This window comes from Hemiscyllium ocellatum, chromosome 21 (assembly GCF_020745735.1).
Source record: "Hemiscyllium ocellatum isolate sHemOce1 chromosome 21, sHemOce1.pat.X.cur, whole genome shotgun sequence".
NCBI classification, from domain to species: domain Eukaryota; kingdom Metazoa; phylum Chordata; class Chondrichthyes; order Orectolobiformes; family Hemiscylliidae; genus Hemiscyllium; species Hemiscyllium ocellatum.
The window spans coordinates 20030272-20048281 of NC_083421.1; the positions used below are offsets into that span (position 1 = coordinate 20030272).

At 42.8% G+C, this 18010-nt stretch overlaps 1 protein-coding gene across 1 annotated transcript in view; it reads right to left on the reverse strand.

Annotated features, from left to right (window-relative positions):
* Positions 1-18010, reverse strand: part of LOC132825635 (glutamate receptor ionotropic, NMDA 1) — a 169227-nt gene that overhangs the window by 30263 nt on the left and 120954 nt on the right. Inside the window, exons 13-19 of the mRNA XM_060841004.1 lie at positions 16837-16955; positions 15118-15230; positions 13713-13861; positions 12480-12637; positions 10215-10376; positions 1603-1712; positions 10-155 (exon numbers count right to left, since the gene is read on the reverse strand). Of these exons, the coding sequence (XP_060696987.1) occupies positions 10-155; positions 1603-1712; positions 10215-10376; positions 12480-12637; positions 13713-13861; positions 15118-15230; positions 16837-16955 (957 nt within the window). The remainder of the gene's footprint in view (positions 1-9; positions 156-1602; positions 1713-10214; positions 10377-12479; positions 12638-13712; positions 13862-15117; positions 15231-16836; positions 16956-18010) is intronic.

Genomic DNA, 18010 nt, shown 5'->3' on the forward strand with positions numbered 1-18010 from the left:
AAAATATACCTGCAAATTCTTTCTCCAGACATTGACAGCAGCAAAAGCCAGCTGCATCTGCTTCCTTCGAGCATCTTTGTGCCGTTTGTAAGCAATTTCAATGAATATCAAAAATATTCCTGCAACAATCCCGCCAGCAACCAACATAAAGACACCTAAAAGACAGGAAACAAAGGAAGAGGTTCAGTAACAGGTGGAAGTGTTGGTTCTTCAGAATGCAACACTAATAAATGAATCAAACTGCAATATGTGGCAAATCCCATTTCCTTTCCCATCTACACATGCCAGATCCATTCCCAACATATTAAAGAGCTCTAGTCAGCTATCTGGTAATCGCATGAAATAATTGGCAGAGTTGGCAGTATTGAACAAATCCTTGCTGTGAGATTTTCAGTCATAGTTGAGGCACTGTCTTATAAAAACATGAAAGTGATTACAGATGGCAACATGCGCTCATCAGTGCTGAATATAACTTTTATTGTGGTTCTGTTCGCCAAGCTGGGAATTTGTGTTGCAAACGTTTCGTCCCCTGTCTAGGTGACATCCTCAGCGTTCGGGAGCCTCCTCCCAAGCACTAAGGATGTCACCTAGACAGGGGACAAAACATTTGCAACACAAATTCCCAGCTCGGCGAACAGAACCACAACAACGAGCACCCGAGCTACAAATCTTCTCCCAAACTTTGAATATCGCTTTAACCTGAGCTCCCTGTCCTGTTAACCTCGACATAGCCCTGCCTATCGCTGATGCGTCCTGTCACCATTCCTACTTTCACCAATTAGCTGGAAGATTTGGTCAACTCTTTGGAAAGATGGATATTAACTCTTTTATGACAACAACTGATGCAAAGAAAACAATCAAGAAAGGCAAGCCTTTAGGATAAATGGAAACGATGCCATCCCATCGCTCCTATAGTAATGAGTGAAAGCAGTTGCTGTCCTATCTCCTGTCTTTGATTATTACGAATCACATTGACAAGGGAATGCTGGTCACCAACACCCTTATTGTACCTGCCTGGATCTGTTTCCTATAAAGCAGCATATACAGACGAGATAGAATTGATTACTGTGCTGGCAATATGATTAAGAGGGGACTGAAAATTGATTCACGCTGAGGGGTAGCAGATTTAAAACAGAGATGAGGAAAAATTCCTTCTCTCAAACAGTCACAATTCTCTGGAATTCACTACTTCCAAGCGTCATGGATGCCAGGACATTGAGTAAATTTGAGAAGATAAATTTTTAATTAGTAACAGGTTGAAGGGTTATGGAGAATAGGCAGGTGGGTGGGGTTGAGGCTAAGATAAGGTCAGAGCTGAAAATGTGTTGCTGGTTAAAGCGCAGCAGGTCAGGCAGCATCCAAGGAAGGATGCTGCCTGACCTGCTGCGCTTTAACCAGCAACACATTTTCAGCTAAGATAAGGTCAGCCATGATCTTATCACATGGTGGATCAGGCTCAAGGGTCTGAACTGCTTACTCCTGCTCCTAGTTCTTACATGTTTATGTTGGATCCTTGAGAATTTCAACTCTCAACTGTTCCTGCAAAACAACAAAATATGAAGTTTTCCATCAGATATTTGGGTGGCTTGTTGGCATACTTACCTGCCATGTTTTCAAAGGTCAGAGTGGCTGGAGCATTGCTACGTGAGTCACACTCCTGATATCTAACCCAGGTCTTGTCCAGGTCCTCCATAAAACCATTTTCATGGAAACTGAAGAAATATTTAAACAAAAAAGATAGTCAACAAGCATTTTCAGAGGAACTGAAGACTGTTATAGGTGCTTCAAGGAACAGAGGGCTGTTCTTGGTGCTGGGTACATTGAGTTGTCCAGTAATGGCGGTTCTAGTGACCAATAGACTCGTAGACACCTTTGCCCATTCAAGAGAGACAACTGATTACATAGTTTGAGGGGCCATCACTCCACATCAGACATGTAGGGGCAGAGGTGGGGGAGTCAGTAAAGCCAGGAACCAGGCTTCCATGAACTAGACAAATGAATAACAGACACATACAGCAGATAAAGCATACGCCTATCAAGGAACGCATCTGATTTACCTCCATTAATAATTAATAATAATACAGGCACATAGTAATTATGTTATTGGACAAATAATCCAGAGACCAAAGTTAAAATCACATCACGGCAACTGAGGAATTTAAACTTAGATATCAAAAACCAATTAAATTAAAATCTGATGGTTTTGAGTACCTAGAACCAATCAGATTGTAAAGAATTTAATACGGCATTTGGAAAATCGGAGAGAGCAGACTGCCACCTGAAGAGATAACTACTTTCAGATGTCAGTGAAAGCACCATCTAATTAATAAAGGTACCGCAGCACTCTTAGTTAATATTCCGAACAGCAGAATTCACACAGAGAGAGAGAGAACATTCCTGACAGAAGAACTAATGCAAGAATTCGAAGGAGGAGGCATTCCTGAAAGCATCAGTGGAAAGGCCAAGGAGCATTTCAGAAGATGTATCCTGCTGTAGTTTTGAGAGACTAAATTTTATTGTTTTGTTATAAAAGTGGTACTAGTATTTATTGAAACAGCATACCATTAGGATTTTATTTATTCAGGAATAGTTAGTTAAAAGGGAATTGTTCAGTTTATTAGTGGTTCTGTTAATTTGTTCACTGTTGGAGTTAGATAAATAAATTGTTACTTGTTGATTATAGAGTGAGTGAAAGGATTTCATTTCAGTTAACCAGTTCTTGGTAACAGCTTGGGGGGTGACAGCTAGGTTATACATGTTTCACACATGTTTTAATGGATTATAAAATAAGGTGAGCCTCTCTGGGTGTTCAGTTTCAGTTATCAGGGTGGTTCGACCTCCACTTCCACTTGTATAACACATGTATAAATCCTGGTTTGTTGCTTGACACTTGATGGTTAATGATTTGTCAAATACAAACTATATGCTGTACCAGATTTGGTGAGCATGGCTCATGAGATGGTGATGTGGTATGGGTCAATCTCCATACACCTGGAAATGGTTTGCCAATGTACTGCTGTCCATTGTCAAAAACACCAAGCAAAATGAAAATAGTGCTATATCAGTAACAATCACATTGGTTGTGCTAAGTTATCGAACAATGGGAAATTTAGAGAAGTAATCTGGAACAGGAATATAATCTTCCCTGTGTGCTTCTAATAGATCTATCGCTATCTGTAAGTGATTGGAAAGAATGGTTCGAATATTGTGTGCATGCAGATGCTCCCTCTGTCAGTGGGGTTGATATATTCGGCATGCCTCACATGCGAACACAAGTCATCGAATATCCTAAATGATCCCTGGCAAGTACACAGGTTCATGTGTTAACCCTTTTTGTGCATTCAATTTCCATGTGTACCTGATGTAATATGGACTTGATGTCTTGGCATAATGCTTTTATACCAAGTTCATCTCTGTATGACCAAAATGATTGAATCTACTCAGTTACTTTTTATATACTGTCAGACCATCCTTGTTTAATGGTCTTTTGCACTCTTGTAGTTTGTCATCTTTAGCAGTTGCTAATTGCAACTGTTCACATGGTTCTGGCCAAAGTGTAGATCAAGAGGAATATCTTGGACTTTGAATGGGTTGAATAATCTGCTCAGTGTGTGAGATGTAATCAGTTTAGTACCTGGGTGATATTTCACATCAAAGCTATATCCCTCACAGATCACTAACTAACTTGATTGAGTCTGCAACAGTGAGGATGGAGTGAATCCCATGAATTGATCTTGTGTTAAAATCGGTGTATATTGGTAATCATGCCATGGCTGGACTGTTAATTTCTACCAGGTGGAAGACCGTGAGCTGGTGTTTTGGCACTGCAGTGTGACAGTGTAAATGCTTGGAACTGGTAATCAGTGGAGCAACATTTTGTGGGCTGTACACAAAGCACCACTTGCTGAAGTATACATCTTTCAGGATGTGCAGTGGTAATATGTTGGCACTAGCTGTTGTGTTGTTTTTAATTTTTACTGTACATCATCATCCTATCATCAGAACAAATGATACTGATGGTACAATGGGGGGCTGGTGATGCAGTGATACTGCATCATCAGTGATTAGTGACACCAGATCCATCAGCGCAATGTAGTTTGCTCTTATCCCCGCCATGGGCAAAAAAACACCTGATGAAGAGGCAGCACGTCAAAGCTAGTGCTTCCAAATAAACTTGTTGGACTATAACCTCATGTTGTGTGATTTTTAACCTTGGTTCATGTCCCATGAACAAATAAAAGGAAGTCATAAAAGCTCCCAATTGTTTTATACAGTCGACATGCTGCGTGAGCTTAACAATATGAATATTTTGGTCATTTTCTACTTCGTTAACTGTGAACCTCATTGTATTTACGTTTGAGGAGTTGCTGCCCAGTGTTGTGGGGTTGCCACCATTTTATTGACCACCTGCGTATTGTTTCTGAAGTCTGACTGGACCTTTGGAAACAGATTTCTTGCATTTATGCCTCTGATATCCCTTAGTTTTTTAGATATCAAGAAAAGTTGAACAGCTTTTGGAAAGATACACATTTTGGAGTTTGTTGGTTTGGTGCATCGCAGCAATAATGTTGGATGCAGTCATAACGCAGTCATTGTTGTTGACTGCATATTCACCTCAATCTTAAAGTAATGTTTTCATGATAATGCCCTTTTACTTGTCCAAAAGACCCTTCCAAAAGGTTTCTATTGATGTTAAGATGACCAGCTCAATGAGCATCTGTGACTTTTCTTCAGAAAATTCATTCCCTTACTCTTTGCGGCAGTATTGTTTGACAAACTGGTCAGTAGAATTTGTGTGGTAAATTGGAGTGTCTTTATCCTGAATTTAACTCTTACTTTAGGATGGTCTTCAAGAATTTAGCAAGTCTTTTCTAGATCTTTCTAATTGCCCACAGAAAGAGAAAAATATGTTAATTTTGAGAAGTACCTTCCCACCAGGTGGTCATTCTGGTTTCATTCCTTTTTTGAGACTCTGTAGTGATTGTTACAACTGAATGATATGCTAGACCATTTCAGAAGCACTACCTAGCACCGACAAGCAAGATTTTTAAGCAGTTTTTTCAGGATCATCTATTGTTTGATGCATGAAACAGAACTGTATGGATATTTACACAGTTGAGTTCAGTAAAGGTGTTACTGGGTGTCCAGTCATAATGATTTCAGTGGGTAGTCGAGACTCAACCATATTGTTGTGGGTTTGGAGTCACATGTAAGCTGTACCAGGTAAAGATGGCAGATCTCCTTCCATGTAAGAGATTAATGAACCAGATGGGTTCTTCCCCCAACAATGGCGATCGCTCAATCTTTAATTCCACATATTTAGTGAATTCAAATTCCATGATGATGCCACAGTGGGATTTAGTCCCAGGTCCTCAGCATATTAACAGAGTTTCTGGATTAATAATCTAACGATAATATCACTAGGACATCACATCCCAGCTGTTTGAAAATGAGGACGAGAATTTTGAATTGAGTTTGGAGGCTATTTAGGTAAGTGAGCCAAGGGACAATTAGGAGACGGATTGGTGATAGATTTAGGACAGATATTAATAATTTCTTCACTCAAAGAGTAGTAGGAGCATGAAACGGCCTGCCTGCAACAGACTTGCCGACGTTCAGGGTATTTAAATGGGCATTGGACATCCACATGGATAATAATGGAATGGTGTAGCCAAAAGAGAAAATGCTGCAAAGTCTCAGCAGGTCTGGCAGCATCTGTAAGGAGAGAAAAGAGCTGATGTTTCGAGTCTAACTGACCCTTTGTCAAAGCTTTTCGAGTCAGTTAGACTTGAAACGTCAGCTCTTTTCTCTCCTTACAGATGCTGCCAGACCCTGAGATTTTCCAGCATTTTCTCTTTTGGTTTCAGATTTCAGCATCCACAGTAATTTGCTTTTATGGAATGGTGTAGGTTAAATGGGCATCAGATTATTTTCACAGGTCGGCACAACATCGAGGGCCGAAGGGCCTGTACTGCGCTGTAATAGTCTATGTTCTATGGTGCAAGTTATAACGTTGCAACAGGGATTTGGATGACTAAAAGTTAACAGAGGGAAAGATGGCCAAGAGTGCATTGGAACAATCGAGTCTGGAACTAGGGCAGACAAATAAGAGGGCTTCTTCAGTAGATGAGCTCATGAACAATATTGGGTGATGTTACAGAGATGGAAATAGGGAGATCTGATAATGTGAAGTGTAGTCAGAATCTCATATTGGATCAAATCTTGCCTTCCTAACATTTAGTTGGAAGAAATTTATGCTCATCCAGTACCAGATGTTGGATAAACAGTCTGATAATTTAACAACATGAAGGATCTGAGGGAGGTGGTGATGAAGTCGAACAGAATATTATCAGCATTCATGTGGAAACCAAATCTATGTTACTGGATAATATCACTGAAAGGGAGCATGAGGATGAGAGTTAGGTAGGGACGGGAGATTTATTCTTTTGGGGATAGAGAGGTAGCGGGAATAGTTAGAGAATCCATTGTAAGTGATTCTCTGATCTCAATTAGAGAGAGACAAGAAGTCAAGAGGAATAAAGAGGGACTGTTTACCACAATCATTGTCACATAGTGTCTGTGGCAAGCAGTTTCTGTACTGTAACAGGGAGGGATTCAATATCAGAGGTCCTGGAAAGATAGCGTAGATTAAGTCAAAGATAACACATTCAGAACATTGGAGAGAAGTGGGAGGTTGTAGCTTGAGAACAGTGCCAGGGATGTTTGATTTCTTTTGAGAAGAGGAACGATGAAGCTTTCAAGCAGAGTTTGAGGCAATACCAGAAGAGAGAGAACAATAAATAAAATGCTGTAAAATGGGGACATGAAATGGAAGTTACCTGGTGAGTAGTTTATTGTATGCGCTGCTCTCAGTGTAGTCTACTGGGAAGACAAAATGCAGACTGGGCAACTGCTTTGCAGAACATCTACACTCCGTCTGCAAAAATGACTTCAAGCTTCCAGCCATACAGTCATAGAGTCATAGAGATGGACAGCATGGAAACAGACCCTTTGGTCCAACCCGTCCATGCCGACCAGATATCCCAACCCAATCTAGTCCCACCTGCCAGCATCCGGCCCATATCCCTCCAAATCCTTCCTATTCATATACACATCCAAATGCCTCTTAAATGTTGCAATTGTACCAGCCTCCACCACATCCTCTGGCAGCTCATTCCATACATGTACCACCCTCTGCGTGAAAAAGTTGCCCCTTAGGTCTCTTTTATATCTTTCCCCTCTCAACCTAAACCTATGCCCTCTAGTTCTGGACTCCCCAACCCCAAGGAAAAGACTTTGTCTATTTATTCTATCCATGCCCCTCATAATTTTGTAAACCTCTATAAGGTCACCCCTCAGCCTCCGACGCTCCAGGGAAAACAGCCTGTTCAGCCTCTTTTTCTTAACCAAACCCTCAATTGCTTTCGTCATCCAGCATTCCCTATACCTACCAGCCTTCCCTTTCACCCTGACAGGGATATACTTTCTCTGGATTCTTGTCACCATCTATTTCTCTACAGTCTATATCTTCCATATCCTTTTCCACAGCCATTTCAACAGCCCCCACCCTGTTTCCTGGCCGTCATCTCTGCCTTGGGCCTTCTGCAGTGCACCAGCCAAGCTCAGCGCAAGCTGGAAGAACAGCATCTCATCTCATTTTCTGCTTGGGAACCCTGCAGCTCTCTGGACTCAATATCGAGGGCAATAATTTAAGAACCTTCTCCCATGTCCTCTACCCAACCCAGGCTCTGTCATAATACAGGCTTCTTTTAGCACAGCCAACCTATTTTCACCCATTGATTGTCCCATAGGCAACTGTCCTTTCTACCAAGCTCACCATCCCTTTGTCTGTTTAGCTGCTGTTTTCTCTCTTTGGGCTCCATCTCCACCTATCTTTTACTCCTTTACCAACCCCCGCCCCCCACCTCCAACACTGCCCCATCCCCCCACCTCACCTTTGTTACCAACCCCGTGCCCCCATATCTTCAGTATATGTATCACCTTTTCCCTCGTTACCATTAGTTCTGAAGAAGGGTCTCTGCACTGAAATGTTAATTCTGTTTTCTGCCTACATGCTGCCAGACCTGCTGAGCTTCTTCAGCAATTTCTGTTTTTCATCCAATTTCCAGTAGTTCTTTGTTCTTCATTTTTGGTTGATTCAGAGTTTAGTTGACAATCGGTTGGTGGGAGCAAGGATTGGCCTCATGTTCACGATGAATTGAGAGACAGCATTCAGAAAATTTGGGGAGAAACTAGACAACAATGTGGATTCAGAATGTTGGCAGGAGACAAGCTGAACAGGAGAAGGGAGGAACCTAGCATAAAGCAGCAAACCGAATGGTCACAATATTAGTGACAAAAGCAGTCCATAAGCTTCTCACACACTACTGTAGATGAAGGTTACAGAGATAGAAACGGGGTTTTAAAAAAGTGGTTTGCATTAGAGAAAAGAAGCCAACATTTACTTTTCATCCCGGGTGGAATCAGAAACAAAATGGTTTTAACAGGCAGCAGCAGGATCAGGTAGTGATTTTTTTTATGGTCCAGCAAGATCTAGTGTGAGTGGGAAACAGTCACCCACTGTATCAAGCCACATCTGTAACCCTTCAACATAAGGGAGTGGAGATAAAGTCTGGATGCACGGTGGCTCAGTGGTTAGCACTGCTGCCTCACAGTGCCAAGGACCCGGGTTCAATCCCAGCCTCGGGTGACTGTCTGTGTGGAGTTTGCACATTCTCCCCGTGTCTGCGTGGGTTTCCTCCGGGTGCTCCGGTTTCCTCCCACAGTCCAAAGATGTGCTGGTCAGGTGAATTGGCCATGCTAAATTGCCCATAGTGTTCGGGGCATTAGTCAGGGTTAAATATAGGGTGGGGGAATGATTTGGGTGGGTTACTCTTTGGATGGTCGATGTGGACTTGTTGGGCCTGTTTCCACACTGTAGGTAATCTAATCTAATATGCACTGGGGACTAGGGCATTAAACAGAGAGGTGATGATGTGGTTGATTAAATCAGTTGCAGCAGAAATGTTGTGATGAATAGAGGATCAAAGACATGGTGGTTGCAATGTTGCAAGTACAGGTGTAAGTGATGGGGTGGGGGGGTAGAGTTTTCCAGGAGGAAACAAAGTTGAGTCTTGAAAAAAGATTGGGCAAATGATTAGATCTGGCTTCATTGATGACAAGATACAAGAAGACCATGTGAAATGGTACAATCACAAACAGGAGTTGGGGAGTTTATGTGGAGGGAGATTCAGAGAGGATAAAAGGACAATGAACTCAGAGGAGAGAGAGCATGATGAGTTGGTGTGGTGGTTACAGTATGAAAAATTGTTCAGTACAGAGTCTGAGAGTGGGCAGCGATGAAGATATCTCTGTGAGAAAATCTTCTGGTATTGGGTGGGTGGTACAGAAAGAGAGCTGACAGAGATTGAACAAAGTAAAATGCTCGTAGGAAGGGCAAGTGCAAGAAGTGCAGAGGGAGAGACCTAGGGTGACGTTTGGTGATAACACCCTCAACACCTGAGACACACCTTCTGGGGCAAATAGGGAGGGAGACTTCACTCAGTTAGAAAGTGTCGTTGCACTGCAGTCCGTTTTCCATTAAAGCCAAGATGACATGTTCTGGGATATCAAAGGGTTTATTCACAAGTAGAGGCGAGAGAGAGAGTCAGACAGGATTTGGGAGGGCAGAATGAGGGAGTGCTGAAAATGTGTTGCAGGTTAAAACGCAGCAGGTCAGGCAGCATCCAAGGAACAGGGAATTCGACGTTTTGGGCAAAAGCTCTTCATCAGGAATCCTGATGAAGGGCTTTTGCCCGAAACGTCGAATTCCCTGTTCCTTGGATGCTGCCTGACCTCCTGCGTTTTAACCAGCAACACATTTTCAGCTCTGATCTCCAGCATCTGCAGACCTCACTTTTTACTCTACAGAATGAGGGAGTGGTAGAGAGAGAGAGAGAAAGACAGAGATGGACATCAGGAAATAAAGAAAGAAAGAGATATGGGGGAGACAGAGACAGAGAGGGAAAGAAAGAAAAATATTGTTTGATTTGAATTCAGACTGAGCTGAGCATTCTTATTTCAGTTGAAGTGTTTAGAGTGAGGAGGAGGGACAGTTAGATTAGAAAACAATGATTTAAAATTACTAATGTCAAATACTGATTTCTCCCAAGAGGGAGAGAGTGCAATCACAAGCTGTGCTATTAGAATATTACCTCAATATAGCTAGTGACACAGCCTGTTTCCATGGACTGTCCTTCCGCATTCCAATCCCAAACCCCGATCGGAAAAACAATTCACCGGTGGTGATGAGGTCACACTTCTGGGAGGCTTCAAACTCCAGCACAGCTGAGTCCCAGATGAATGCGTGCAGTTTCCTAGAATGAAACATCCTGTGATTAACTTTCACTGTATCTACGAAAGGATCTGAAGAGTGGAACAACATAGACAAATTCAAGGGACCAAAGTACTTTCAGGATTGCCACAGCATTATCTGTGGCCCAACATTTCAACTCCCCCTCCCACTCTGCCAAGGACTAACAGATCCTGGGCCTCCTTCACTGCCGCTCCCTCACCACCTGTGCCTGGAGGAAGAACGCCTCATCTTCCGCCTTGGAACACTTCAATCCCATGGCATCAATGTGGACTTCACCAGTTTCCTCATTTCCCCTCCCCCCACCTTACCACAGTCCAACCTTCCAGTTCAGCACTGTCCTCATGACCTGTCCTACCTGCCAATCTCCCTTCCCACCTATCCACTCCACCTTCCTCTCTGACCTATCACCTCCATCCCCACCCCCATTCACCTACTGTACTCTGTGCTCCATTCTCCTCAGCCCCACCTCCCCCATTTATCTCTCCACCCTGGAGGCTTCCTGCCTCTATTCCTGATGAAGGACTTTTGCCCGAAACGTCAATTTTCCTGTTCCTCGGATGCTGCCTGACCTGCTGTGCTTTTCCAGCACCACTCTGATTTAAACAGCATTTGATCAAGATCAGTTTCATGATTTGGCTGTTCCAGGAGTAGATTTACCAATCACTTTACACTGAGCTTGATAACATGCAGTGACAGTGTGTTGCACATATTGGATGTAATGAGGTACCTTCACTCTCTGACCTTCTGTCTGCTGCTAACAAGACACATTCGTACATCAGAATCATTGTTTTCTTACAGATTATCTGCAATGAAAATTCAACTCAAATCCACCCTTCTTCAGATATAAGCTGAAGAATGTTAGATGATATGGAGATGCCAGTGTTGGACTAGGGTGTACAAAGTTAAAAATCACATGTGTACCAGGGTTATTGTCCAACAGCTTTAATTGGAAGCACTAGCTTTCGGAGCGCTGCTCCTTTATCCGGTGACTCCTTCATCATCTGATCAAGGAGCAGCACTTAGAAAGTTAAATCTTCCAATTAAACCTGTTGGACTGTAATCTGGTGTTGTGTGAACGTTAGATGAATTAGGGTGCATGGTCACATGGTTGGTAAAGAGATCTCTGGGCTGTATAAATCCTTCTAAATTGTGATTGATTTTCCTACAATAGCTGAAAGTGGGAAAAAAGTTAGACACCTATGCTGGTGTCTGAATCAATATTTATTCCTTGATAAAAATCACTAAAAACAAAAATCTTCTGGTCATCTTCAACTTTCAGTTCGTGGGATCTTGCTCTGGGTAAGGTATCTGCTTTGTTTCCTACAATGCAACAGTCATTTCACTTCAATTGGGCTTCCGTGTCAGAGAAGTGTCTCTGTTTGTCCAGTTGTGAAGGATGTTACAGAAACTGAACTCTTTATGTATACAGGAGGACGCCTGCTGGAGATTGAGCTGCTCATTCTTCTGGGTCTCTGTTTAATGCACACACAGAAAGGCCTATTCAAGTTACATTCTCATTTCATCTCAAGACAGGACCTTTCAATGGGCTTTTCTGGATAATGATTAATTGAAACCGTGACATGAATTTTCCCCGTTTGTGTATCCAGTTGCTACACAGGCAGTGATCAGTTAACATTATGAACTCGAGATGGAATCTGGGAGCTTTCTAGATGGTGTAGTGAAGACCTAAAGCCAGCCTGACAGGTAAACAGCATATACCACATTACTCTCCAATATATACAGTATAACCTACTCAACCCCTAGCTATTCATCATTGGTACCATAACAGCAGATCTTCAGAATCTTACCCCAAGTGGGTCCATACTTCATTGGTGACCTTTAGACACTGAATGCCATCAAGCTGAGGGCACCATTGCCATGCCTGAGCATATGTACCCTGTCTGATATTTATATCATCAGCTCTTATAGTAACACTTCAAAAATGGCTTGGCTTTACAACACCGAAAGGCTCAAGGCCTGAAAATGAGTCTGTCTGAATTACAAAATGTTCAGGGCATCAGGGGCAACACAGATATTACTTTGTATCACTAACAGCGGTATAGGCAGGGTTAAATAATGTCTCAAAGGTAGCTGAGAGTATTACCCATCTCGCACAGCCTGGATAGCATCAGCTGCATTCTCATAATTGTGTTTCTCCATGTGCCGGTACATGGTGCTCAGTTCCACCTGCCTACGAAAGTAAATATCCACTGAGCTCTGCTTCACCGTAGCATAGATAAACTTATCAGAAGGATTACGAAGCTGTGAACAAAACAGAAGGTGGGTTAAAACTGCTTGGATTCATATTTCACATTCACAAGACACACAGATGTAGGATATATTTTTAACCGGCCTCCCAGATATCAGCCAGCAAGTCAGAAATTGCACAATTTACATTTTCATTGCAAATCTATCACATAACAAGTGAGGAAAGCAGTCCCAGAGTGTGAAATGCTGAAATACTGCTGTAGATCAGAGTAAAATGGAAATGTTAACAGCAATTTAGCTTAACCCGTTCCACAATAATAATATCCAAAATATGGTGAATATATGGAATGAGCTGCCAGAGGAAGTGGTGGAGGCTGGTTCAATTACAACATTTAAAAGAAACTGGATGGGTATATGAATTGGAGGGGTTTAGAGGGATATGGGCCAAATGCTGGGAAATGGGATTAGATTAATTTAGGATATCTGGTCAGCATGGACGAGTTGGACCGAAGGGTCTATTTTCATGTTGTACATCTCTGACTCAATGACCATGGAAAATTAACAAAGGAACATTATATGAGCATTCATGTTTGTTGTTATTCTGGCTAATACCAGGCTGTTTCAGATATCGTGACACAGTAAAACATGGGTCAAAAGAAAGAGACATCAAGAAGAAGAGGTGGTGTTACAGTGCACGTGCTCTTTCTTTCAGTTTGTCACTATCCAGTTCAGTCTCACAAATATGTGCGTGCATCAGAAATATTTACAGCTGTCTGCTCCAAGCTGTTAAAACATTCTGCAAATAATGAGTGGTAAATTATGACTTTCTGAAGACGCATTCCTCAAACTCACTCACTCCCTTTTAAAAGAAATTCATAAGTGAGGATATGGTTGTGATCTACACTGGATTCCAGCTTTCATGGTGGGAATATGGGAAATCCAATATCTGGTCACGGAACCAAAGGAGCAAGCACGTGATTTGTGTTAGGAGGAGTTGTGTTGGATAAATCTCTGCTCAGCAGCAGATGCTGCTGCAATTCTAGGCTGTGACCATAGGGCGAGCTGTTAGTTAAAGGATCTACCATATGCTATTGCTTGTACTGCTCTTACAGTAATGTGAAATCTTTACCCTGGGATCGTTGATTCCAGTGATCCGCTCCTCAGGTCGGTCCAACACCAGAAAAGCTGCCAGGTTGGCTGTGTATGAAGCAACGATAATCATGGCAAAGCCAGCCCAAACCATGCCCAAGATTCGAGCAGAAAAACTCCTGGGGGCCCCTGGAAGATGTAGTTTGGAGAGACACCATTTAGGCAAATGCAACTTCATTCTTTACCATCTCTCTGTGTTGCTCAGACCTTCCACATCTCAACTTATCATCAGTTCTTCCAGATACACAACCCTCCTGTAAATAGCAGACATCACTCAAAAACCAACCCTGCCCGTAAAACATCAGCCTTCTCCCAGCTGTATGGTTCTTCTCCCATCTCTTCAGTGAGTATGTGCCTTGGAGTTTAAGGGCAGGAGGAAACCACTCAGCTCCTCAACTCTGTTCTGACATTCAGTTTAAACCACACTGAACAGTGGCTCAGACTTGCCCTCCTGAACTCTACACTCCTTTACATCCTTATGCAAAAAAACGTTCTGCTAAATTTAGTCTGAAAAGCCCTCAATTGTCTTAGGGTACAGAGTCTTACAATTGACTCGGGATAATCTTCTAGAGGACTGTTCTCCAAATGAACTGTCAGTGATAACCAAATGAGAATCAAATATAGTTTTGTACAGAGGGAGTCAAGGCCACGTGTAATCTACAACTGAGACAGTGGTAAACAGATTGGGTAATTATTTTAAAAGATACACATTTAAGTAAATCCACATTTTAAAAAGACAATTTTTATATATTAAAATTAGTTACATTCATATACATAGATAGTTAAAAAATATGTAGTAGTTACATAATAAATGGTAGTTTGAGAATCAATAGACAATAGACAATAGGTGCAGGAGTAGGCCATTCAGCCCTTCGAGCCTGCACCGCCATTCAATATGATCATGGCTGATCATCCTTAATCAGTATCCTGTTCCTGCCTTATCTCCATAACCCTTGATTCCACTATCTTTGAGAGCTCTATCCAACTCTTTCATAAATGAATCCAGAGACTGGGCCTCCACTGCCCTCTGGGGCAGAGCATTCCACACAGCCACCACTCTCTGGGTGAAGAAGTTTCTCCTCATCTCTGTCCTAAATGGTCTACGCTGTATTTTTTAAACTGTGTCCTCTGGTTCGGCACTCGCCCATCAGCGGAAACATGTTTCCTGCTGCCAGAGTGTCCAATCCTTTCATAATTTTATATGTCTCAATCAGATCCCCTCTCAGTCTTCTAAACTCAAGGGTATACAATCCCAGGAAGTAGAATTGATTGGAACATTATGAAATACAAACTGAGGAACTTGGAAATGCGTAACAAAGCCAGGAGAAGACTGTAATGACTCAGAGACTCTTTACACTGCAGGGACCCAGCGATTCCCAGCTTACCTTCTCCAATTCCAGAGTTCAGCAGGACACCCCAGGAGAACCACATGGCTGAGGACAGGGTCAGCGCATCTTCCTCTTCCTCCTCACTGTTCACTTTAAATCGCCCAAAGGGACTGAAAGACAGAAGATACAGATGTTACAACTCCACACATCATGGATTGCCAATTGATATCACAACCACAGATTATCAGATAAGCCTGATGAAGGGCTTATGCCTGAAACGTCGATTCTCCTGCTCCTTGGATGCTGCCTGACCTGCTGCGCTTTTCCAGCAACACATTTTCAGCCCAAAACAAAGCTGTATGCATGCTCCAAATGTGGCCGAACCAAAGTCCTATACAACTGTAACATGACCTGCCAACTCTTGTACTCAATACCCCATCCGATGAAGGAAAGCATGCCATATGGCTTCTTGACCACTCTAGACCTCTCCTGATTTAGAAGATTAATGGAAGACCCAGGCAGTGCAGCCATTTAGATTTGGGCTGTTGAGAAGATGTCTGTTTCTTTTTGGGAGATAGTGGGGTGGGGGCCAACGGGAGAAGGTGTTTGGATGCTGGAGGTAAGGCCAGTTTGTTGGCTTTCTGTCACTCCTCCAACTGTGCTCTGAACTGTACCTAGCTTGGTGGAGATTGATTCCCTATCCTACTGACATCCCACTCCCAACCAAATCTGTCAGGCAGGTCACCCCGCCAGAAAGCAGTAACTTTACACTGCTGCCAGGAGCCAGGTGACCAGACTTATGACAGGTTCAAGCCCTTATGTGACCATGAAGTGACCACTTCAGGCTTTAATGGTCATCAGTCAGTAGGTCAACGATGCATCTTTCTGCCCAGCACTCAGTTGGTGATGTGGTGGGAAAGATGAAGATTTCTTTCCTGCTATCTACCCCTCCCCTGCTAAGGAGACAAAATTTTTTTTTAGATTACCTACAGTGTGGAAACAGGCCCTTCGGCCCAATAAGTCCACACCGACCCGCCGAAGCAGAACCCACCCATACCCCTACACTTACCCCTTCACCTAACACTACGGGCAATTTAGGATGGCCAATTCACCTAACCTGCACATCTTTGGATTGTGCAAACTCCACACAGTCAGTCGCCTGAGGTGGGAATTGAACCCGGGTCTCTAACTCTGCTTTTGCATATCTTCCTGAAGAAGGGCTTATGCCCGAAACGTCGATTCTCCTGCTCCTTTGATGCTGCCTGACCTGCTGTGCTTTTCCAGCAACACATTTTTCAGCTCTGATCTCCAGCATCTGCAGTCCACAGTTTCTCCTTTCGCATATCTTGCCAAACATGCTGAGTATTTTTAGGATTTTCCAGATTTATTTTAAAATCTGTCTTGGAGGTCCCATCAGGATCTGGACATTTAAATATCTTAAGCCTGATTTTTACAATTAGCAATTTTTAACGAGACTAATTTATTTGCCTCAATGGTTTTCACAGTTTGTTTGTATCACTGATACTTTGTGTTCTTCTCACACTGTCAAAACTTACCAAATATTGATCTAATAAGCTTGCCACTTCCTATTGTCAGTTATAGACAAGGTATTTAGTGAATCAAAGGTAAATATTTTCACATATAATGATCCTGCTACGATCACAACTCTTATTCTCCACCTGCATAAGTAGCATCAACCACAGAAATTCACAAATTGAATCCCATCAGCTAAAAAAAGTGAAAAGCAGAAGTGAATTTGATTAAGATACCACAAACCTGAATCTATCCAGGAGATAAAGCATGACAGCTACCACATGAACAGACAGGCCCACCAGCAACCACAGTGTACTCTGAAATGGCTGCATGAATGAATCCAGGGTACTGCGAGGTATTTCCTATGTCACAGAAGCAGAAACACTGCAGTCAGAGCATGGAAGGTTGGCTTCACTTTTACAGCCGTAGGTGCAATGGAGTGGAATCAGAAACATTCTGGGAACAACATATGGGCACAGTCTCTTTGTCACTGTCATCTCCCCCTTCCCACAGACTTCAATATACTTTGTCACGCTGGACCTGGCACAACAGTTATCAGAATTAGTCATGAGCAGTTTTCAGAACAGGAGCAACAACTGGCATTGCTCCAGTGCATCGAAGAGTTTGAGAGCTACACAGATAGTGCATTCATTGATGTGGTCACCCCAACTCTTAAGTATATGCAGGAAGAGAGGGCATGAGTGACCACCAGGATGCCTGAAGGGACAGTAACACAGGGAGTCACTGAGTGCATTCCTATCGCCAACCAATACTCCATTTGAAATCCTGAGGAGAGCGCGATGGTTCCATCTGGGGAGTGCAGTTCGAGCCGAGTATATGGCTCTACAGGGATGGGCCCAAAGTAGACTGGAAGAGCAACAGTGAGAAGGGATTCGATAGATAGGAGAATGCATGGGCATTTTGAATAGGCAAGGTTCAGAGGGATATCGGTGAAACACAGGCAAATGGGAATAGTTCAGTTGGGAAACCTGGTCGGCACGGATGAATTGGACTGAAGGGTCTGTTTCCAAGCTGTATGACTCTATGACTCAATAACTAACTTGATAGTTCTTACTGTGGTAGCTCAGCCTCTTCTGGAGAGAGGGGAATCTAACCATCTTCCCTGGATATCTAATGCATTACCATCACTGAGTCATGCACTATCAATATCCTGAGAGTTGCCATTGCCCGGAAACTGAACCAGGCCAGCTATTTAATACTATGGCAACAACAGCAAGTTACAGACTGGGAATTTGTCTCCTGACTCTCCACAGCCTGTCCACTATCTACAAGGCACAAGTCAAGAGTGTGATAGAATACTCTCCACTTGCCTGGATGAGTGTAGCTCCAATAACACTCAAAAATCTTAATGCCACTCTAGGACAAGGCAATGTACTTGATCAGCATCTACCACCTT